This window comes from Lepidochelys kempii, chromosome 21 (genome assembly GCF_965140265.1).
Source record: "Lepidochelys kempii isolate rLepKem1 chromosome 21, rLepKem1.hap2, whole genome shotgun sequence".
Lineage (NCBI taxonomy): Eukaryota > Metazoa > Chordata > Testudines > Cheloniidae > Lepidochelys > Lepidochelys kempii.
In genome coordinates this window covers 2182166-2205085 of record NC_133276.1, presented here as the reverse complement: position 1 = coordinate 2205085, position 22920 = coordinate 2182166, and the positions used below count along the sequence as shown (strand labels likewise).

General features: G+C 48.1%; 1 protein-coding gene across 2 annotated transcripts in view; it reads left to right on the top strand.

Annotated features, from left to right (window-relative positions):
• The window catches only part of TAFA3 (TAFA chemokine like family member 3), a 71482-nt gene extending 61579 nt beyond the window's left edge, over nucleotides 1-9903 (top strand). For both annotated transcript variants that reach the window (XM_073320073.1, XM_073320074.1), the window contains 2 exons: nucleotides 3318-3442; nucleotides 7892-9903. In XM_073320073.1, the coding sequence (XP_073176174.1) occupies nucleotides 3318-3442; nucleotides 7892-7903 (137 nt within the window). In that variant the 3' untranslated portion in view covers nucleotides 7904-9903. The remainder of the gene's footprint in view (nucleotides 1-3317; nucleotides 3443-7891) is intronic.
• The last annotated feature ends 13017 nt before the right edge of the window (nucleotides 9904-22920 follow it).

Genomic DNA, 22920 nt, shown 5'->3' with positions numbered 1-22920 from the left:
GAGCAGGGCACCCCTCCATACATACACTCTAGGTACTCCTGAGGTTGCCTAAAAATACAATTAAAATAACCCCGAACCTCCCCAAAGTGCAGCAATCTAGACAGAACTTGTTGGCACTGGTCTAGTGCCATCTGTCCCAGGTGCTCTCGCTTTCATTCACGATGCCTCCAGCTAGGAGGAGGTGAGTGTCATCATCTCCCTGTATCAGAACGGGGAGCTGAGGGGCAGAGGAATTCTTTGCCCGAGGTCTCAGTGGTATGTCTGGAAATAGAACCTAGCCCTGCCTCCCCATCCCTGCTTTGGAGGTGTTTGCCCAGCCTGATAAGAGCACCAGGGACCTATCCGTCCTGTGTCACACTGACTGCGAAGGCCCTGCCAGCACTACAGGGAGGGACGTGTTTGAAAGCTGTTTCCAGACACTGTTCCATGTTCACGACTGTTTTTAAAGCCATGCACCAGGCTGGCTCCTCACGAGGGGGCCTGCTGGGACTGTGTCTGGCAGCAGCTTTCAGCCAGACAGGGCCAATTAGGAACAGTCCCTGTATTGAGACACTGAACTCGCTGGGCAAAGCAGAGCTCTGAGCAAAGCCGTTTCAGAACTAGCCTAGGGAAGTGGGACCGAGATTCTCCAAAGTGACGAGTGATTTAGGAGCCCATTTGGGGAGCCCAAACTGAGACTCCATAAAGGGGCCTGATTTCACAGATCAGGCACTCTAGGCACCCGACACCACTAACCACCATGGATCACCTTGGCCAGGGCTCTGACTCCGTTTGCACTCAGCGTCTGGAGATGGACGCCAATCCCTGCTCGGCTCACCTGCAAGACGGTCTCAGGTGCCTAAACTCTCACAGCCTTCTGAGTGTGACTCATCCAATCTACCACCAGCCCCTCCCATCGCACCCTGCTGCCAGCAGCTGGCATCACAGAAGATAATGCAACTTTGCGCAGTTCCCCGGGGCCTGCCTCTAGGCCTCCCAAGTGCTTTTCTCTCCAAGCTCTCACTTCGGCACAGCTTACCCAGGGGCAAGAATAGAAGGGCAGAATGTGAGTGGGGGACCGCCCCAACACACACACCTGGTGCTGGGAACCCCCACTGCACCAGAAGAAAGACAAGCAGATTAAAAAGGAAGTGAGTCATCTTCTGCTTGTCATTAAAATGTGGCCTGTGGACAGTGACCAGGAACAGCCAGGCTGCCGGGGACAGAATGCACATAAGAGGGGTGAGCTGTGGGGATGAAAGACGCTGAGGGGTCTTGGCGGAAGAGCAGCGAGGCAGGACACCCTCCCTGGTGCCGTTAGATTTGCAAGGAGGATCAAGTTTGCTCTTTGTTTGCCACCACTAACAAACCTTTCGTCTTCAAAAGCAAACTGGAAAAGATCTAGCAGTGGCTCAGCACGGTTAAATGCCTCTCCGTATGCCTCCCGCCAGCCCAGTGTTTCCTGTCGAGTCCCTGATTCCTAATGACCTCCCGGTTAATGGGATTCAGGCACCGTTTCATTGGGCACCTCCTCTCTGGCCTCTAAGGATTCAAATTATGACTATTCCTCAACTTAGACCACGTTGTTGCTGAACTTTAGGTTGCTATGGTGACGGGCTTTTGCATGTCTTCTGTCCTTCGGTGATGCCGGCTTGCCGTGGGCTGGGACAGTTGACGATGGCTGCTCTGTGCCTAATAATTCCCGTGCAAGTAAAATGCACCTGCAGGCCCTGTCTCTGTTCAGTTGCTTGTCCCTGCTCTCATGGTGCCTTGGGAGGGGCTCTGTGGCATAGCCCTGAACTCTGCTACCTCAGGAGAGAATCGGCCACGCGACACTCACCCCAATGTGGTTGCGGCTGCCAGAACACCCCAGCACACAGCGACCACGGAGCCTCACGCCCTGGCACTTTACCTGGGAGCGCATGGGACTAGAGCTGGGGCGGGGGGGGGAGTGGAACGTGCCATTTTGTGAAACATTTTGAGATTCCAAAATCGGGCTTCATTCCAATGGGAGTGAAAACCCCCAAATTCCCCACAAGGATAAATTCCAAACTTTGTGTCCATTTCTCTTCGTTCTAAATGTTTCATCTCAATTTAGAGTCTCAGAATGTTTTGCGTTGCATTATAATATATTCATCACAGGGTGACTGGCCTCTGTAAGGCAAGACAGGGCCAGCCACAGCTGTGCCATCATTAATTCGCTGCGTCCCAGCTGAGGGTGTGAGCCAAACTTAATGGACAGGTGGGCCTTAAAAAAGGACTGAGAAAGATCAGTTTGGCTTGGAACCATAAGGAGAACCAGCCTGGGGGCGAGTGCTCTATCCCAGATCCAGAAAGGAGCTGGGAACAGGGCCCAGGGTGAGGGTTGAAGGGCAGAAGAATCTTTTTGTTTGTTGGGACTTTTTAGTTTGGACATTTGCTGCCTTAGAAGGGGTTACATTTGTTTGTGACTTGGCAGGGGACTAAGCCACATCTCCAGCACAGACCAGCGTGTGGAGAGCCAAAGAGACCCACCCCGGGGAAGGAAACTGAGGCAGAAAGTGCTGGTGGTGCCACGCTTGGCCACTAGGGCGTGCTATGGGGAAGCCATGCCCCACGATCGTATTTTATATTTATATACATAGTGTTTGTATAATTATATATTATATCACACAAAATAATAGATCATAGTACGTAATTATGCAAACATTATAATATATAATACATTTTAAAAAATCAAAACAAAAAGTCATTTCAAAATAAAAAGTGGAAATGTTTTGTTCAGAAAATGTCAAAATGGGACATTCCAACATTGTTGGAACTTTTTTCCATTTCTAAACAAAAGTCTGGTGAAACTGACCCAATTTCATAAAGTGGTTTAATTTAGATGGAATATAAATAAATAGGGATGCCAGAAAATGGTACAGAAAATATAAAAAATATTTTTTTTTAAATTTTCACAGAAATTTTTGATTTTTCATCAAAGCAAAATGAAAACCTGTGTTTCAGTTTGACTTGAATTGAAAGAAGCAGTACCAGCTTTCCTTTCTTTGGTTTCATTTTTCTCCCTTCTCTCCCCTTTTTCGCCACTGGAGAAGATGGGGACAGGGAGTGGGAGGAGGAAGAAAACAAATCCTCCAATTTTTGATTCAGTGTTGACAAATAATTTAAAAACTTTTCATCAGGTGCAAAAAGCCATTATCCGCTCCATAAACTAGCTCCTTGCTGATGAAATGCCGGCTGTCTCTCATAGCAAATACTAACTCCCCACCTTGTCTCCATCTCTCCCCTCATCCAGCCCATCTGTATGTACACTGCCCGTACCTGCTCTGTTTCTCACAGGCCCTCTCTCCTTTCAGCCTCCATAGTCCTCCAGAAGTGGTGGTGTCAGATGGAGCCGTGTCTAGAAAGGGAGGAGTGTAAGGTGCTGCCAGACTTGTCTGGATGGAGCTGCAGTACTGGCAACAAAGTCAAGACGACCAAGGTATGTGTGCAGTGCTGTTTGGAGCCATACGTTTGCCACAGAAAATAGAGTGAGCCATCTGGAGCACAGGGCATTGGCAGAGCTGGGCAGGGGCTCAGGATGGGAGGAGCTGGCAGGATTTACAGAGCAGAACTGAAGGGCTTTGGCTGAGCTGGTGTGAGGAGCTTCCACCCTTCCCTTACGTCAGTGCGTTTAGTCCCTTCTTTTCACAGCCCAGGAATGTCCCTCCATAGCGCTCTGGTGCAGGAAGAGAAGTGAGGTGCCTTGCCCAGAGTTTTTACATCTCTCTGTCTTTTGTACTGAATATGGTAGTGCCCGAGCACCAACCAAGAATGTGGCCCTGTTGTGCCACACGCCAACCCAGCATAGCTGACAGTGCCTGGCGTGAGAGCTTACCATCTAAATAGATCTGCCGGACACAGGGTACGGCCAGGGCTGTGACACACAAGCAGAGTGAACAATGTGATGGTGGCAAACATCATTTTAGTGCCCTGGGTTTTGTTCTGAGTTTAACCCCTTTGGTGGGTTTTGTTAGGTGATTACCTGATGCCACCAAGTAGAAGCGGTGGAGGGATTTTCCTGGGGAAGATATCAGAGTGTCTCCTAGGCTAGTCCTTGGCTGACAAAGGACTGGTTTGCAGTCTGTCCTGGCATTGCAGTGAGGTGCTAGACTCCCCAAGCTGTTCTCTGGAGCAGCAGATTCCTCATCGCCTGCCTTCTGCCAAAGCAGTGTGATTCAGGCAAGGGCTTTCTTGGATGTCAGTGCTCCCCTGGCTGGAGCAATCATCTGTGACAGAGAGCTACATGATTATTATTTTCATGGCTTGCTGAATGCCCCGGAGAACAAGGTATAATTAAAATTTTATCAAACTCATTAGTAATTACATGTATGTCATGGTTAATCAGTTGCATAATTTTGTAATCATTGTTCATACAGTTGAGTATAATTATTCTTTATGCTTTAGCTTTGCTCACCCTGCACCCCCCCACCCCCCGCTGTAAAATTATCCTTCAAAAAAGTGATGCAGGGATTTATTTATTATTATTATTTTCCTCCACAAATTGCGTGTTCGTGCTAAACTGTTTTTATGAATGTCAGAGCTGCCTCCCCTGGCACAGGCATCAAATACTGATGAGCACTTGCGGCTGTATTTCCAGACCATTCTCATTTCCACCCCGTTTATATTGCTAATTTAATTCCCCTCCCCTCTCCCCTCAATCGCGATCTTAATTGGACGTCAGCGTGATGACTCCAAGTTCTTGTAAGGGGCAGTTCAGTTGTGAAGGGTGCTGGAGCTGCTGCAGTCCGGGTGTCTCCCCCAGGAGCACTGTTGATGCTCTGCCAGGGGACAAAGCCATTTACGGTACTCCTCCGAAGATGCACTTTGCTTTCATCTGCCCTTCCCTCTGGACTAGCTGCAACCTGAAGATGGAGTCTGACATTTTCCAAAGCACCCAGTGTTTTTTGGTGCTCAACTTGAGACTGCTTAAAGAGGCCTGGTCTTCAGAAAGTTCTGGGCACGCCCCCGCCACTCCACATGACTGGCAAATTACAATGCGTTGAGACTGGAAGCAGCACCCAAAGCAGAGTGTGCATAAACAATCCGCAGGGGGAAATATGCATCAAACATCCTGTTAAATAATTGCAACTATTGAATACGTTTGCATCTATTCAAGTCTGTTCAGTCACTGTTCACGAGCAGGAAAATCAGCTGGATGTGTTGGATTGCTTGCTCACAGCAGTTTGACCATTTCCATTAGCAAACAATCTCCAGAGCAAGTATTCTTCAGGGAACTCATTTGGGAAATAATTTCAAACTACAGATAAATGAGAGGAGAGTGTGATGTTGTCACAGTTCATCCCCGAGTGCGAAGAGGGAGAACTCATTCCTCTGAAGAACTTTGTCACAAATTATTTTTCAGCAGGGAGGGGATTTGCCTGTTAAAACTCTACAATTGACCCCTGCAAAATACAGTATCATTAACACTGAGTGGTCAAAGCTCATGAAAAAATCATGGCATTGATTTAAAAATCATCAGAATGAAAAAATAGTAAATGCTGGGTTATTTTTATTTGCCATCTGGTTTCGGAATATTTATACGGACACATTTTCAAGCTTTTCTCTGCAACCAGGAAAGCTAGAAACTTATTTTTCTTTTTTAAATAAATGAAAGCTAAGATTTTCTCATAATCACATGACTCCAGGACCTGGGGCATTAAGGAAAACATTAAATATCACCAGACTCATGAAAAAAATTGCTGGAGTTGGCAACACTGAAAGTATGCTGCCACCCTGTAATGGGGTACCCAAGCTGCTCCACTCTGGATTCGGCCCCTTGGCACCTCTCCTCCGAGAATCAGGGACATTTCGGTCTGGTGCAACACCTGTGTTCTTTATTCGTGATCAGTTTCCCACCACCAGTTTTCAACTATATACAGGCATTAGAACTGCTTGGCCTACCACAGGCTAGGAGGCTCCTATTCCCTCTGAGCCTGACTTCCCGTTCTTAGTCTCCACCTTTCCTTTCCTTTTCCTGCTCCTCCTTAAACACATTTTTAGAAACATTTTGATTTAGACAAAAAGGGCTGTTTTAATCAAAAACTGTTTTGATGAAAAATGTCTGAACAGTTCTACTGGTAAACTCATTCCCTCTTCCTTCCTCTCTCTGCGTCGTTTACACCAGCTCCCCTGCTCCTTTGTCTTCTCTCCAGTCCTCTTTGAATGCTTAGGTTTAACTGATGCTGTATTCGCAGCTGGCTAGTTGAGTAATAAGCACATTTCGTACCCTTAACTGTGGGTCTGTGCTGAGCACAAATTATCCTGTTCTGTTTAGGGTTTTTTTAATGCTTCCAGTTTGATCTTCCTGCCATTGTGCATGGATTTGCTGAATTGTTCCTGCTGAACGTGCCTGGTACTTGGCATGCACAAGTGGCCAGGAATGGAATTTAAATAGCAATATTTCAAATGCAGCTACACCTCTCATGGGTGCCTGGAGAGAAAGCTCTAGCCCTGCTATGAAATCAGTAAGAAAGGACATTGTGATGGTAAATAGGATATAAACATCTGAAGGCTGTAAAATTATCCACGGTCACTAGTACAACCCAACGTTTAAAAGGCTGGGAGACCATTTAAAAAAATTTTTTTTTGTCTCTCTGAATATACAGACATGCTGACATGCGCTCACTCACACCCACATCCCTGCAGCCTGTCTAAGGGGCTTGTGCAGGCTGCATCTTCTTTTCCAGATTGCATGGTGCAAGAGTTGCATTTAGATTTTTATTCCATTGCCACCAACAGGAACTGAATAGGCCGCGTGCTGTTCCTATGGAGTGGGGTTGTTACCCCTTGGTTACAGTTGGGGAACTGAGGCACGCAGCGGAGAAGTGACTCACCTGAGGCCATGCAGTGAGTTAGAGCTGGAAATAGAGCTCAGGAATCTTGAGCCGCAGTCCCTGCTATGACCACTAGACAGCACTCCCGCTACAGAGTGACCTTTAGGAGTTGCCAGTTCAGTTCAGTGCAGTGGGCCTGATTCTGCTCTTAAACTGTCTTTACACCAGTGTAAGTGTCATCTTTAGTGAAGGTACCCCCAGTGCACGCCAATGTAAATCAGGAGCGACCCATTCCCCTGCACCTTGTGTTGTCAATGAAATCTTTGCAAAGTGAGTGCAGAGGGGGACTGAAACCCTGCTAGTGTGAACTCGGGGAGATTCAGATACGACACCTGGGTCGAATGGTTCCCTGAGCTACACCCACATGGTCCTACCAGCTCCAGGAGGGCTACAGGGCTGAAGGCAGGAGCCCCTCACACCTCCCACTATGACCACACCTTGCACCCTGCGAACGAAAACAGCCTGGGCCTGGCCCAACACTGTGTAGTCACTGGCACCAGTGTGTGGTGCTTCCAAATCAGAATGATGGTGTTTGACACCCTTCTGCCCTGGGGTCAGTGGCTACAATGGAGAATCAGGTCCTATGGAAAATATGGGGGAAACCGCCCTTGGAAAATCCCCTGCTGCTGTTTTTACCACAGGCAATGACCCCAGCCCTTCGCAGTTTAGGTTTTAAGTTTTGCCTCCTTCTCCCAACACCATGGCCCTGAGACTTTATTATTATTATCGATAGTGAGGTGAATCAAGGACTGGGACCACCTTATGCTAGGTTCTGTACAAACCCAGAACAATAAGCTGCAAAGAGCTTACATCTGTGTATCAGAGACCTCAGGCAGATACAGACAGGCAGGGAAACACAAGGAAACAAAATCTTGCCTTCTTCCAAGTCCCTTCTCAGTGTTCTACACTAGGGAATGCAGGAAGCAATTAAAAGTAGGTCTGGAAAACTATACGAGTTTGCCTCAGTTTTAGGAAAAAACCCAAATCCAGTCCTGCCTCGCCAGTAGATAGGTTGCCAGGCTTTGGAGTGACGTGTTCTTCTCCTTTGTTTGCAGGTCACCCGGTAGTTGCTGCAGAACTCTTTCCTGAGGGTTTCTCTGCGTTGTGGCGGCCAGCATTGCGAAATGGTACAATATCATGTTCATTCAGCTGCGGGAAGGTCCTGTCGCGTTCTGCGGAGCCGTGAACAGGACTTCCCGGCGATGGCAGCGACGCAGCAGTGTTGGGATAGGGTGGCTGTCCCTCTGAGCACTTTATTGTTCTGACTACACTGCATCTGACAGCGGATTCGTGCTCACTCCTTCTTGGAGCGGCACTGAGAGTTACAGAGAAGGGGACGGATGCACCCCTCTGGCCTGGAATACTGGGAAACCTCCCTTCTGGAAGTGAAAAGCCGTGCCAGCTCCTGGTTTAATGCCACCTCTGAGGTATTGAAGCAGCGATTGCTATTGAGGCGATAGTAATGGGTTCTGAATGCAGTTGCAAGACTCCCTTTCACTCCATGTTTTCCCTCTGCATCAGGGATGCACATGCCAAGAAATTCTTGAGTCACGTAGAATCTGTTGACAATTAAAAAGAGAAAAAATGGCTTCCTTCCTTTCCTGCCGCATATTCAGATAGGATAAAATAATTGCCAGGAGAATCATATTTTCCCCCAAGGTCTTGAATAGGTGTCATTTTCAGGGTTTTAGAAATCAATGTCTAAGTCTTCCCCATCTTTGTTTCATTGTTTTTTTAATGAAGACTGGTTTCCAGGAAGAGTTCCTGCAGACTCGGGCCAGATTCCGATCTATCTTCCATCGGCATAAAACTGGAGTAACTCCACTGAAGTCAATGGAGATGCTCTGTCTTTGTCACAGGGTGATTGAGATCAGAATCTGGCCTACTGTATAACAGAAATGACAGTGCAGACTGAAACATCTGACGCTTTGCTGGAGACACCTGACATGAGACAGTAGACTCGCTGAGCAAAGCGAGGCTGATTTTTCCTTGCTCATTAATTGCACTGATAGGCTGTTAGTTCCAAATCTGAGCTCTGTGATCCAAGTCATTGGAGCCAAATTACTGCTCATGTTTGCAATAGCATTTCAGAGGAATGCAGGGGGGCAAATTTCTCTCTCTTTGGTCTGTTGTGCCTGGTGCAGTTTCCATTGTTATCCAGAGAGAGATTGAAATGGCTTAGCTCCATTAATTCAAAAGAGAGAAAAACCCCTGCAATGAGCTCAAATCCCTTCCCAGGGCAAACTATTGTTCCAAATTTGCTACAATATATTGGTGGGGGTGAGAGCCCTATGTAACCCCTTTATCCCAGCTGCAAACATCACAAGGAAAAACTCTTTGGTCTGGGGGACTAATCTCCCTCCCCACCCAGAAGTCAGTGTGGAAATTGCCATTGAAGTCAGTGGAGTAAGACTGGGCTTTGGGCTCCCAAAGGAGAATTGCAGAGGTACTTAAACCCCCCTTTTGCTCCTTTGGGAGTTCCAGCTCTGATAGTCACAGAACTGTACACATTGGTTTGCTGGGGAAGGGAATAGTTAGAACCAACTTAATCCATACTGAATGCACAGGACAGTAGTACTGAAAGTAACAGATGCCTCCTCAATGGAAACCTTGCTACTCTTCCCTAAAAAGTCTTTCAGATCCAACCCTTGCTGTGTTACACCCCTAGATGTTGGTACCATTATGTTTCTCTTGACTCAGGAAGGCCCCTGGATTTAACCCTTGCAAGTAAAAATACTTGTATGATCATTGGTTGCCTACAGGGCAAAGTGTAACCCAGAGGGGACATATGACTGACGCGAAAGCCTGGTGCGGAGATTATTACATGGATTCCAGGAATAACAGGAGGGAGTGGTGTGGGAAGTTCCAGGCAAAGAGAAAACAGCAGCATATTTCAAATGCAGCCTGGCTCTGTTCTGTTTTGCAGCAGCCTGGTGTCTATGCTACAACTGTACAAGCTGCTGGAGTTGTTACTGGAACGTTTTTGTAGCGGGGTGTGTAATCCCCGCCTCAGATGCGATGTAAACTCCAGACTGTGAAATATTAAATTCATTTTAATCTCTGCAAAGGATCGTTTCATTTTTGAAAAGAAAAGGTGGAGGCGGAAGAGTATTTTTCAAATCAATCTACTAAAGGGCAGAAGGTTTGTGAGGCCTTTATTCTGGGGCTGACCCTACTGCTGTTGAAGTGCGTGCGTGAAGGACTGGCCAGTTTGTAATGGATGCGGCTTCCTGTCATTAGGATAATAAGCAGATAAGTCACTGAAGCTTGCCCAGGGCTAGTTCAAAACTCTTTCTTCATGGAGCAGGTGGTGAAGCTCGCAGGAATTTTCATTGCTGGCATATTCAAATGACAGACAGCAGTTTCCCCTGAAAGATAGATGAGTAAATTCCATAGGAGCTTGGTAAAGTATACAGAGAGGAAAAGTGCCTGCTCCCTGCTGTGTGTGAAATGCAGGACCAGAGGTTGTCACGAGACACACTGAACTCTCTCTCTGGTCCTGTCTGCTTTAGATACTTGCACCTAACTCCTGCTATCAGGAAGGGGCGTTGCACCAAGACTGGATGCCAGAACAGACCTTTCTATGAACAGGGAAAACTTTCTATTTGCTGAAGGAAGGACTGGCTGGATGCTCCCTACCTAGATAATACTTTTGCAGTAGAATTTGTTCCAAGCAGCAGCAGCAGGGGAGAAGGAAACGGTCACAGAAAGAAGGTTTAGCTGCAGAGACACTGGGATCTTTACGCCTCCCTGGGAGCATGAAAACTTTTGTTTGCGAGACTCAGAGTAGATAGCTACGTAAATGGGAAGCTGAGAGGCAAAAGCATTCAGTGTGGATTTAAACATTGTGATATTAAAGCATCAAAAGTGCTTGATTGCATCTGCAATGGGTAAAGATAAATGTGGCATATTCAGGAAGGGGTTACGTGCCAAGGCTGAGGATGCTCTGTGGAGCAGAAATATTATGTGATATGGCAGCAGCAATTATATCAATAGTAAACTATGGTTCAGAATGAAAACGAGTAGATAGCGAGAACGGAAACAGCACCTAACCTGCAGTAACTCTCAGGAGCCTTTTTACACAGTTACAAGTGTTTTCCATATTTTACATGAGATTCTGGTGATCCTTCTGTTCAGCTAGTTAACGACCACTTCTGGGTGGTTTTGGAAGGTGCCATCTGATTTTGCATACAAGAAAGTGATTGTTGAATGATCTCTGAAAAGCCCCAAGAAACCAGGGGTTGCATGTGATTCTCTTCTGCACTTTCATTAGGCACAGTGCTGGCCATTGATAAGTCAGTGTCCTCCAAGAGTCACACTTCTGAGATGCTAGAGGATAATAATAGAAAATAACCGTGAGAAGGATGATGGTTCCAGTGGGACAAATCCTGCCTTTGCCTGCTTACCCCATTGCACTTATTTTGACTTTGTCCTAGGATTGCACGGTGTAAGTGAGGGAAGGAATTGGCCTGCATTCAGAATGCTGGAAAATTGGGACCACTTACGAGAATGAGATTCCAGTGTCTTGCTGAAACACTTTGCAAATACTTTATTGCCTGAGGGAGATGCAGTGAAAAAGTTGGGCTTGTATATAATTTCATTAATATTTAAGGATGCTTCTTAAATGAGTTAATGGCCTATTGAACAATATGAGGTTTTGCAAATGGCTGGTATGTGAAGATGCACATAGAGGGTTTTATTGGTCTGATTTCTATTCACAGGCATGCATACGTTTTTGCATAGGTCTGATATGTGAATGGAGGCAGTGAATTAGTCACAATATTGCAAACAGAGAGTCCTTGCTTATATTCCCAGCTCTACCGTCGACTTACTGTGTGATCTTGGCTAGGGCCCTTCATCTGCCTCAGTTTCCCAATCTATAAATAATGAGCCTGATTCTCATTTACACTGAAGTCCCTCTGCCAGGGTGAAAGGACCTTGAAGTAGATGTAAGCTACAGTTACACTCATGTTAAGCCCCTTAACACTGCCAGAGTGATGCAAAGGGGTCTTATCGTCAATGAGAATTGGGGCTCTCAGTACGTAACCACATAACTTTGGTAAAGCTCCTATGGATGTCAGGCACCATATACATGCTACATATCATTGTTCCCTAGGTGGTGTTTGGCCATTAAGTGTTTGGTGGGCGAATGGGGGGTAGTCTGGTTGGTTTGCTGTGCGGAGTGGCATGTGAGGGATATAAAATGAAAGGCGAGTTGCCTTTTTCACCGAACAATACCTGATCTTTTTGATATTTCTTATCAATTTTAGTCAGCGGTCATTTTACCTGTGTAATTCTATTCTGTTTGCAGCACTGTGGTGCCTTTGTTCATCTCCATTCAGGGTTTGGAGCTGACCCTCTCATGTAGGTCTCATCAGATTGGGTCATTGCCTCTCCCTTCTTTAGGGCTGGAAATAATGATGGCACTTCATGGCTGTGGTTTGATAGGCATTAGATTGTACTGCTTTCCTTATTGTCTAATTATGTGTTGTGGATGCTGAGAGATGGGTGGTGAGTGACAGCCTTGGTCATTTAGCCTCAGTGTTGAGCTGAGGTCTAAGCATTTCCCTCCAACCATGACCTCTCTTATGTTCTGAAAGAATATCACAAAATTAATGCAAACAGCACATCCCAGCCCTGTCAACTGAGAGCTCTAAATAGGGAGGAAAAAGGAGGACACATTTCTAAGCTCCGCTGGAGCAGGAGAGAATGTTGGAAGAAGCGAGTGGTGAAAACAATAGATACTTGGTTCAAAATTAAAAAAAGATTGAAAAGATTGCCCCCCTAGACAGGGGCCCATTTGGCATGAATGGGACCTGCTGTCACACAACTGCTGAGAGAGAAAGCAGCCAGGGCTGGGGGAGATGCCCCGCTGTCAGTGATATACCACTCCGGTCAGGTGATTAATGCAATTGCTGTGGTCACATGGCCAGTAAAGGTTCCTGCCTGTAAGGCAGAGGTCAAGATTGTTCAGTTACATTGATCCAAAACTAACAGCGCCTGCCATGTTTGATGCCTGAGCTGGAAACTGGATTTCTGCCAAGCCTCGCGAACATTTTGGAGTGAAGTATGCAGAAACTCCGGTGCAGACCTAGGGTCCTGTGGCTGTTATCAATTGCACTGGCCAAAGGGAAGCATTAAACGCTTCCTGCAAGCTGACATCCAGCTATGAGTCTGACAGTGTAATCACAAGCTGTTGGTCAGATTTGTATTTCTTGCTGAATAGGAAAAGCAAGGAAGCACCGAATGTGCTTCATCACTTTCAAGCAGATGTGGCTGACAGCTGGACTGTGACCTCCCTGGGCACCTATCTCGTCCAGATGTGTCCATGACCAACTAGCCCCCTCTTTCCCACTGCCTGCTGCTAACTCCAGTCTCTGACAATGCATCCTTAGTAGTTATTCATTCTGCTCTTAGATGAAGTGTCCCCATTCTGCTAAGTCATGGGAGGGGCTCAGTCACAGTGATAATGAGGGACGCATAAGTACCTGGCTGGACCGATGGACAGATACCATGCTATGTAGCTCCTCTGTTATTTGGACCTTCTCAGACTGCCCAAAGCCTGAAGTTTCCTCTTTCGTGAGTAGCCCCTAGATACTACTAAGATGATAGACAAATAGATAGGCAGACCGCTAATGATACTGTCCCTCAGCTCTATGCAGTGCTGTGTAGTTAACTACAAGCGCCTCTTTGAGATGGGACTTTGAAACCTGTCTGTGCTGTACGGACACCAGTTGCTTTTTGTAGGTTTTGCCTCAGTGTCTTTGATCCAGTTTCCCGTCCTATTCCCCCGTCATGGCCCTCCCTCCTTCCTAGAGGTGGCTGCATTTCTGTGCCATGCCCTGCATGCAGTTCGGGGTCCTTTGGGGTGAACGCTGGGACAGAACGATCATCTGTTTTGGTAGAGCTTCTCTTTAACAGAAGGAATTGTTTACAATGTTCATTTTAAAAAAAAGATAATTTACCCCTTTCTATCATTCTGTAACCAGATTATTAATTCTATGACAGGTTATGAGATACGTTTAACAAGAAAGCTGCTCCATAAAATAGAGCTGTTTATTGTCATGCTGATAAGCTTTCTGCCATTTATTTGCCTAAGACGCCTCTGATGTATTCGCGTTTCACTCTGATGAATGCAGTCAAAAGAGCCGTTGCTAATTCTCTAGCTCCACACATCCTGTGCACGCACACACACACACACACCCCGCCCCTCCGGCTCTCTGGCATCCCTGAGTTATGCTTGCATTGCCCGTGGATGGCAGAAACTTCTTTGTATACAGAGACATGGCTGTTTGGTGAAAGAGAAACCCTGAAGCCATTATTAGTGGTTGCAATGCATAAAAATGAATTGTAGTGTCATCAGAGAACGAGGATTTATAACCATTTTCCCATGGTATTCAAATACGTGGCTGGCTTTTTAGTCCTTTGAGCTTCCCGCATGGGACTTAGGGTTTCTTTTAGCTCTTTAAGTGAGTGGTTGAGAGGGAAGAATATGTTGTGAATGAACCTAGGGAGTTGATTTCTGTCCATCGGCTTTAGGAGCTACAGAGGATGGCAGGATTTATACAATTCCCTTGTTCGCGTTTAATACACGTATTCAGCAGACGCTTCTCTCCATCCTGCACTAAACTCTCCTCCGGTGGCACTGTACTTGCAAACAGGGACAGGCTGAACGTCAGGGGGGCTCCCCAGCAATGGGCTCCATTAGCCTTTGAAATAGTCTCTCAAGGGAAGTGGTGGGAGACGCATTGCCTGAGGCGTTTTCAATTAGGCTGGACAAAGCCCTGGAGAATATACAATACAGCACAATTCTGCCTTGTCATCAGGGGTTCTACAAGATGGGACTGTAAAAATGGCATTGTGGGGGTCCTCGTTTATTGTCTGTCTATGATTCCAGATCAAATATAGTCAGTGTAACAAGTAAAAAGGTATTTTTCTTTAGCTGCCAGCCCTGCAAATGGAAAATGAAGCTGGATTCTTGCCTTCTCATGCATTATGACTAGTAATAAAGGCTGTGCAACCAGTTGTCTTCAGTGGGCGTGTCATGGACTTGAATTTAGTCCGCAGTTCTGTGCTGCACCAGCAGGAACAGACTCCAGTCCCCTGCAGCTGTACTGGCTCTGCAGGGCTAGCAGAAGTAAGTAGCTGTAAAAAAATCTAGCAGACTCCAAACCTACACTGGGAGCAGGTGTCATGAGAAAGAGCCAGTTTTGCTTAATAGAACCTCACTGTACTAGTTCTAGCATTTGTAATTCAGCGGCCCAAAAACACAAACTAAACTCCAGTAAGAATTGCTCATAGAGCCCTTTATAGCTGAGGGAGTTTCCCCTCTGGAGCACCAAGACTCACGCCAGCCTCAGCATATGGCACAAACTCACCATCAGGCCATAAGTAAAAACAGCCGAGGCCCTTGAGACAGCTGAGGTCGCATGCACGGACATGGAACTTGGGAAGAGACTAATAAAGGTCCCCAGTGATCTTCCTGTGGTGAAACCAGACAAGGGAGAGGCACAGCCCATGGCCAGTGAAAACGTCCTGCTACTATGCCATAACTAAAATCAAACAGTCCCAGGCCAGTTCCAAACAAAGCTAATCCCCCTAATTGTACATGTGGGGAAAGCAGTAACTATCCTGCAGCTCTCTCTGCTGTATGCACAAGGACAAGGAGTTTTTACACCAGCGTACTTGCAGTCATTAGGCAGAAGCTACTGTAATTGGCGCTTTTCCTTTTGCTTCCCAAGTGTTCTTCCCTTTGCACCCCACATCACCAACCCCCCTTCCCTACTCCCTCCCCCCCATCGCCCGACAACTACAAAGCGAGCCGGGTCTTTGTGAATCTCTGATGGAAGCAAACAAGGGTGGCTGGCTGATGAGCTCCAAGCAGAGAAAGAAGGGCCAAATGAATCAGGACAGTTGGAGAGGGGGAGAGCAGGCAGTAATCACTGCAATACCCAGGATATAGCGCCCGGTCCGAAGCACGCTGAAGTCAGCAGACAGACTCCTCTTGACCTAAATGGGCTGTGGATCAGCCCGCCCTTCTTTCATGTCTCTAATGGAGCCAGGATCTCCCAGCAAGCCAGCCAGTGCGCTGACATCAGCATGAACACAGCCTTCACCAGGAGGTGGCTATTTTAGTTCACTATCCCACATTACCAGGTGACAGATTCCAGAGGCTTTGGATCTGCCCAGGTTTCCCCTTCCAAAAGAAACGTTCACTCTCCCTGCCACACACACACCTCTCCATGGCCCTGGCTCCTTCACCTCTCCCAGTCCAGCTGCACCTTTCACGCATTCCTATCTTGACCCGAGGCGTGACCCGGCTCCCAGGGTGTCAATGACAAAATGCCCCCCTGGGTTCAGAGGGAGCCCCGTTAAGCCCCACATGGCTACTGGGTTGTTCCCTTCTGTGAGGAGCCCCTTGTGGAGTAGGGTTTTCACTGCCTCACTTGTGACACTGAATAATTTAGACCCCACAAAGAGTGTTTGTGCTCTGAACAGGAAGCAGAACATGGGAATTCACATACCAAAGCTTGTTTTGTGACATTTCTAACCCAGTTCTGCAGAGTGCAGAAGTTTTGATAGTTCAGATAGACTTTAGATGGAAACAATGCTTCGGAACATAGGGAAATGAGAATTGCCCTTCCCTGTCAAACCACTGTCCCACCTACTTCAGAATCCCCTCTCTGGAGAAGCCAGTCCTAGATGTCTCAAAGGAAAGCGTAAAACTCCCAAGTGGACAATTAGGTAAGAACATAGCGATGGAGAAGTTGCTTCCTGACCCCTACCAGTTAGTGGTTTGTGTGCATCCTGAAGCATGAGAATGTCCATCCATGATACATTCTAAACTAGCTAATGCAACTGCGGAAGCTCTCAATAAAATCTTGTGGCAGTCAGTTACACAGGCTAATGTTTCATTTAAAAGGCATATTCTTTCATGTAAGCAAACCAGAACTGCACAGTGTTGGGTTCACCCAATGTTACATACAGCAGGCTGAACCTAATCTTGATTTCACTGAAGTAACACCAAGGATAAAGTTCTCCCAGTCTCTCTGTTTTCCAGCTTTGGGATGTTAAGATTCGACAGAGACAATGTCCTATTCCGGTTTGGTTGATAGGTCGCTGCATATTAGGGGCTCTCTATAATGCTTTTTTGGGTGATTTTCAAGACCCACCCACCGCTTTTAACACTTTGTAATACTGAAACAAAAAAAACAAACAAAATTAAGGACCCTGCCAATACATTGTATAATTTATGGACATAGGCTGCTCACATTATAACAGTATTTGTTCTACTTAAAGGTCCTTCTTCCAAGCTCATCACCGTAGTATCCAACAGCATTGTCTTGCCTTCAGTCAGCCTTGTTATGAATCAGGTTTATTACAGCAGTGCCTCAGGCCATCCAAGAATGGGGCCCCACTGCGCTAGGTGCCCTACGAACTCAGAATTGTAGCTGGTCTGTACCCCAAACAGTTTCATAGGCCAGACAGCCCCAGGGTGGGGGAAAGCTATCTGTTATTGGACCAACTTAGGCTTGGCAATTAGGTTGCAAAGGAAGGGCAGCAGAGTGCTCTGTTCTGGCAGGAGCATTGTAGAACAGCACATTGGGACAGGAGCCGGTCAACGTGACACATTCACACATGCTGAGCACAGCAGGAGCTGCCGATTTTGGGGGCCCACCGTGAGACACCTTGCTGAGACGCCGGCCTCTAGCTGAGGGCAGTGGGCACAGTGAGTGCATAGTGCCTCTGGAAAATCAAAGCCCAGGAGTCTCAGACTGAACACCCCTGAACAGAGGCACCTGAGCCCATTAGCCACGTCTCTCATTTCTGGCCTTAGTATGTATGAAAGGGGGGGAAGGGCTTCTACTGCCACTGTGCCAATAAAAACATTAATGAACAGTTCTAATCCCTAGTTCTCATCTAGCGCTCGTCAGGAGGTTGACTTTAAAGTACATTATGAAGGAGGTCACTATCTTTATGCCCATTGACAAATAAGGAAACTGAGGCAAGGGGAAGTGAAGTGACTTGTGCAAGGTCAGCGAGCAGGTCAGTGGCAGAGCCAGGAATAGAACCCAGGTGTCCTGAGTCCCAGACCAGGGCACTCTCCACTAGGCCTCACAGCTGAAAACAAAATGTGCCCCTTGCAACCCCAGTGCTGCAGCCATAATTCCTGCATAGCTGAGCAGCCCATTGGTTTCCTTAGGATGACTCACTGTTAGAGCAAAGCCCGTGTTGGCGGGGTAGAGCCTATCCCTGGAACCACGGGGACCAGAGCCCGAGTTGGCCATTTGGATGGTGTGTGCAGTTGAAGCGGGACAGCTCTTACAAGGCTCAGGATAACAGTTCCTTTTACTCCTTGTTCCACCTACGTGTGCCTGTCTCGTTTGATGTGTCAGAACGACCCAGATGCCCCACTGCCCCAGAGGAAGGGCCCGAGGATGGTGGGAATTACGTAGAACAGCTTACGAGGATTTAACGTTTAAATAAATTCCCCTTTAATCTTGTCTGAGGAAGCAGGAGCCGTCACTTTGCTCCAGTCCCCTGGGCATTTTACTGTTTGAAGCCCCAGGTATTGCTGAGTCCCTGATTCATTCCGGCATGGAACGGCCAAGACCTCCATGGCTCCTGAATGGCATTGCTGCCACCCTGCAGATGTATCCCAAAGCTGGGCTGCCTCACCTCTTAAAGACGGGCCTCAACAGTCACCGCTCTGGGCAACGTGGAACCAGGTGGGGGAGCAGTGGAGACGGGACGCAAGCCCCTCCGTCGTGCACCCAGGCATGGAAATGAGCATGCGCCGGGGGCTGGCTGGCTGAAACAAACAGCTGTGGGCGCGATCTAGTCTGGCTTGCCTATTGATAGCTTGTTTACAAGTATACATAATTTATCTGGATGCTTTTCAGACAGACTTTCATGGGGGAAGAGAGTGGTGCTGGACGGGGAGGGCAGGCAGGGAGTGGATTGAGCATAGAAATGCTTCCTGTGGGCCTCCTAGCTGACTGCCACTGAAATAAACAGGGGAAATCCTGGCCCCACTGAAGTCAGTGGCAACATTTCTAACAGAACCAGGATTGCACCCACTCTGTGTGTGATGTGAAAAGGTTCAAAGTTCAGCAGCGCCCCAAGAGCAGTGAAAGGGGGCCACAGGGAAGTTCCCAGATCTGAACAATCACAGCCCCTGTTCTGGGGAGTTTGTGGCATCTTAAATCAGGGAGGCATCAGGATCTGTGTCTCTCCCTGTGTGCAGCCATCCGCGGGACCGGGAACACGTGCCCAGCCCAGCAGGCGTGGACCAGCCCCTGCACTATCTGTACGATGATCAGCAGGGGCAGGGAAGCAGCTGTGATGGGCTGTGATCTCCATGGGCACAGCATCAGGCAGGAAAGGGTTAAAGGGCGTGGCGCGCACACAGCTGGTCCCAATAGCCTATCTGGGCCCTTTATAAAAGGAGGAGGATGGCAGGCTGTCTCCCTACAGTGTGGGAGGGGAGAGGTCATGCTGGAGGGTGGCCTGGCCTGTCACGTCACAAGGGGCCCTGATGTCTCTCTGAAAGGGGTTGGGGTGTTTCTCTGGGCGGTTATTGTGCCGGGGAAAAGAAGGAGGGTTTTGGTGACTGGGCTGTTGATCGTCACACTCAAGGGGAGGCTCAGAGTGGGTTTGCTTTGCTGGGTGTTTGCTCACAGCTCTGAGGAAGGAGGGTTATGTGGGGGCTGTTTGATGGGCTGGGCGCAAATGCAACAGGAGGGGGAGATGCATTTGCCCTTCACTGGCCCCCAATCTTCCCTGTAAAGGTGATTTCCCTTCTCTCTGCTGTGTGAACGGTTCCAGGGTACAGAATTTCCCCAGCATCTCTCCAGAGCCCCTCTGTTCCCCTGGGGCTCCTGGGCATCTAAGGAGCTATTTTTGCCCTACCCTCTTTACACCTCTTCCTGTCCTCATTCTGCTGCCCGTTCATACACACAGGCTGCCTGTCGTAGGACTCCGGAGGATCCTCAAGTCTAGGCCAAGTACGAGCTCAAACCCAAATGTCAGTTTAGTTCTTCCAATCTGGCAGGGAAGTAGGGGGCATGTTTGGGGGAGGTCCAGGGTTCTGAAGGACTTGGCTCCTGGTTAGGCCCATAGCTGACATGGCCAGACATTCAAAAGAGCTCAGCAGCTCCCCTGAGAGTACCTGATGGGAGCAGTTGTGGACTGTTCTCTAGTGATGTTCTCTTGTGCCCCTGATCACATGAATCACAGCAGCTGGATGCAGCCTTCTGAACTTTGACTCCATGTTTTGTCAGATTCAATTTTTGATGGAACCCCACCCCCCCAGAATCTTTAATAACACTCGATTTTCCAAAGGGGGAACAGAATTTTCAAAACGTTGAGGGGTTTTGGGGGAGTTGCCTGTATCGTTTTTGCAGTGATACACACAGCTGTGTTTAGTGGGAGCTACAGCTCTCCGCTGTCCTGTCAGGAAGCTGGGGCTAGTTTCCCCATGCACAGGATGGGATCGGCCCAATAATGCAGTACAAAATCAATTTCCAACTCAGTTTGCTGTGGAGTTGGCAATTATAAAATGACACACACCAAAGAGTGTTATTTCAGCTCTTTCCTTCAGAGCTTGCCCCATGGATGGGAAAGCAGGCTGGGACAAGGAGGGGAGTAACAGCAGTACGTATGAATGGGGTGCATGCCTCTCTGTGTGTGTTCATTTGGGGTTACCCGCTCTGGAGTGAGATTGACAGGGAGTGTTTGAGGAACCAAGGAGGAAGGAGAAAACAAGGGCCTAGATAAGGAGCATCCCAATGAACAGCCTGCAGCCAGGTTTAGAGCAGTGAAGTGGGGATTCTTTGGCCCTAATCTTGCTGCTATAGTTACTGTGCCAAGGCAAAGAAGAGAGAGATCCAAGGGAACACTAAATCATTCGAGAACTCCCAGGCCTAGCCAAGGCTAGAGCTCGAGTGCGTGGCCAGCAGCTGTCTAGGCGCGCCAGCGGAAGCCAATAGGCTGGCCAGGGACCAAGCAGGCTGTGAGCAGGACAGTCTGCTACGCCCAGCTGAAGAGGGGGATTAGCTGGGTTGAGGGGAACTGATGAAAGCCTGCAAAGAAGAAGGTGTAAGACAGACCAAAGCGTAGAGCCTGGTGCCTGATTTTACCCTTTACTCACTGCAGTTTGTACCTTTTGGGGAATTAATAAATAAAGCTTTATTTGGAAGACAACATTTTTGAGTCATTGTAATCAGCTGGCTCGGCATACTTCCCAGGAGTGAAAGAGCTGACAGGTGCCAAATACGATCATCTCAAATCTATTGGGGCGGCCCTGGGGACAAGTCCAACGTGTCTGAGGGAGATAATTGCATGCTCTGTGACAGCCAAGCTGTAGAGTGGGGAGCTGTCTCCGCTGCTCTGAAGGCATTGTTTCTGCTGCCACCACCCTTCGCACCACATTCTGTCTGAGAGACGCGGCCGTCACCTCTGCTTCCGTGTGTCAGGCACCGGGCTCCTGCTCTGGAAACCTGCTAAAGCCACAATCTGAGCACTGTGATAGTGACTGGTCTGACCACATCCTCCTGCAGAGGTATTGCTAAATCCTCTGAGCTAATGCCCCTTGATCTCCTGAGAGGGCTGCAAACCACTTCCCCGGAAACCAGGGAATGAACACAATCAGTGGGTGCCTGGTGGAAATTCCCACCCCGGGGGTGAGGGAGGGAACAATGGCAGGCACAATTGCTTATCTCAGACCTCCAGCTTCAGGCCCCAACCCTGTGATATTGCGCCTCCTTTGTAAATAACAGGAAACATGTGCTAACTACATACGCTAACCCATCTGCTCCACCTTGCGTTTAGCCGTGATGCTGGCAGTACTTTTCTCAGACCGGAAGCAGAGCTCTGTGTGGCTTGAAACTTGTCTCTCTCACCAATAGAAGTTGGTCCAATAAAAACTGTGACCACCTAGCTCATCTGTAATATCTGTTCCTTACACAGTGCTTTTCAGTTGTAGATCTTGAACAAGTTTATGAACTGGTCAGGATCATCACCCCCATTTTACAGATGGGAAAACTGAGGCCCAGAGTGGGGAAGTGACTTGCCTATGGTCACCCAGAAGGCTAGTGCCCTCGAGGGGACTGCGTGCTTTATCAAACACAACAAACTGCTCTTCCAATTCTTCGTTTCCCCCCCCCCCCCGTTCAAAAAAACCCCAAAGTCTCTGACAAACACTCGATTCAGCAGACTGGGCTGCCCAGGTAGCTGCTTCCAGCTTGGCTGTTTCATCTCGGGAAGCAGATGAGAGTGTGCAGGTCTCCTGCAGTGAGTGGGTTGAGATGATTCAGGAGGTTTTTTGTTTAATGAATTTTTAATACAGTAAAACATAGCGTTGTTTGCAGATTAGGCACCGAGCAAGCTCGGAGAGTCTTTTCGGGAATTATAGGTTCCTGCTGCATGGGGGTGCCTGCCACGTGCTCACTGAGCTGCTGTCTGTCACTATTTCTGCTTTTGTTCAGTTATCTCCAAATGCAAGCAAGCAGCTTCTTTCATGTGGGGAAGGATTGATTATTCATTGCTATAATTGTGCAAATGTCTTCAGCTTCTCTGATGTCCCAGAAGCAAAAAAAGTGCAGGGAAGCTCTGCCTCTGATTTCAGCAACTTTTCCAGAGGCCTCAGCTGCTGACGTGAATGGGGATTCTAGCTAGGACTCCCGATCGAATGCGTGTCCCCCTGCCTGGGCCTTTACCCTCAATGGGAGGATGCACAAGCACACAACCTGTGCCCTGACTCCTTCACCCTTGCTCCCAGAGCCCTTTAAGCACTGCTGAGCCGATCAGGGGTATGCCTGGCTAGCATCATTCGCACCCAGGTGGATGAGCAGTGTGGGGGTAGCGATCAGAGGGACACAGACGCCTCAGCAACCTTGCTGTGATGTTTCAGATGTGGCTCCCGGCAGGCAGCATGTCAGCCAACACATCAGGCCAGGTCAGCCGGTGGATGTGTCCATCCTACTCAAAGGAAATCCCCAACCACTGGCACCCTGTGCTGCATCCTGCTGGATGTGGTGCCTGCTTTCGGGGAAAGGGCAAACACGGCACACCCCTAGACTAC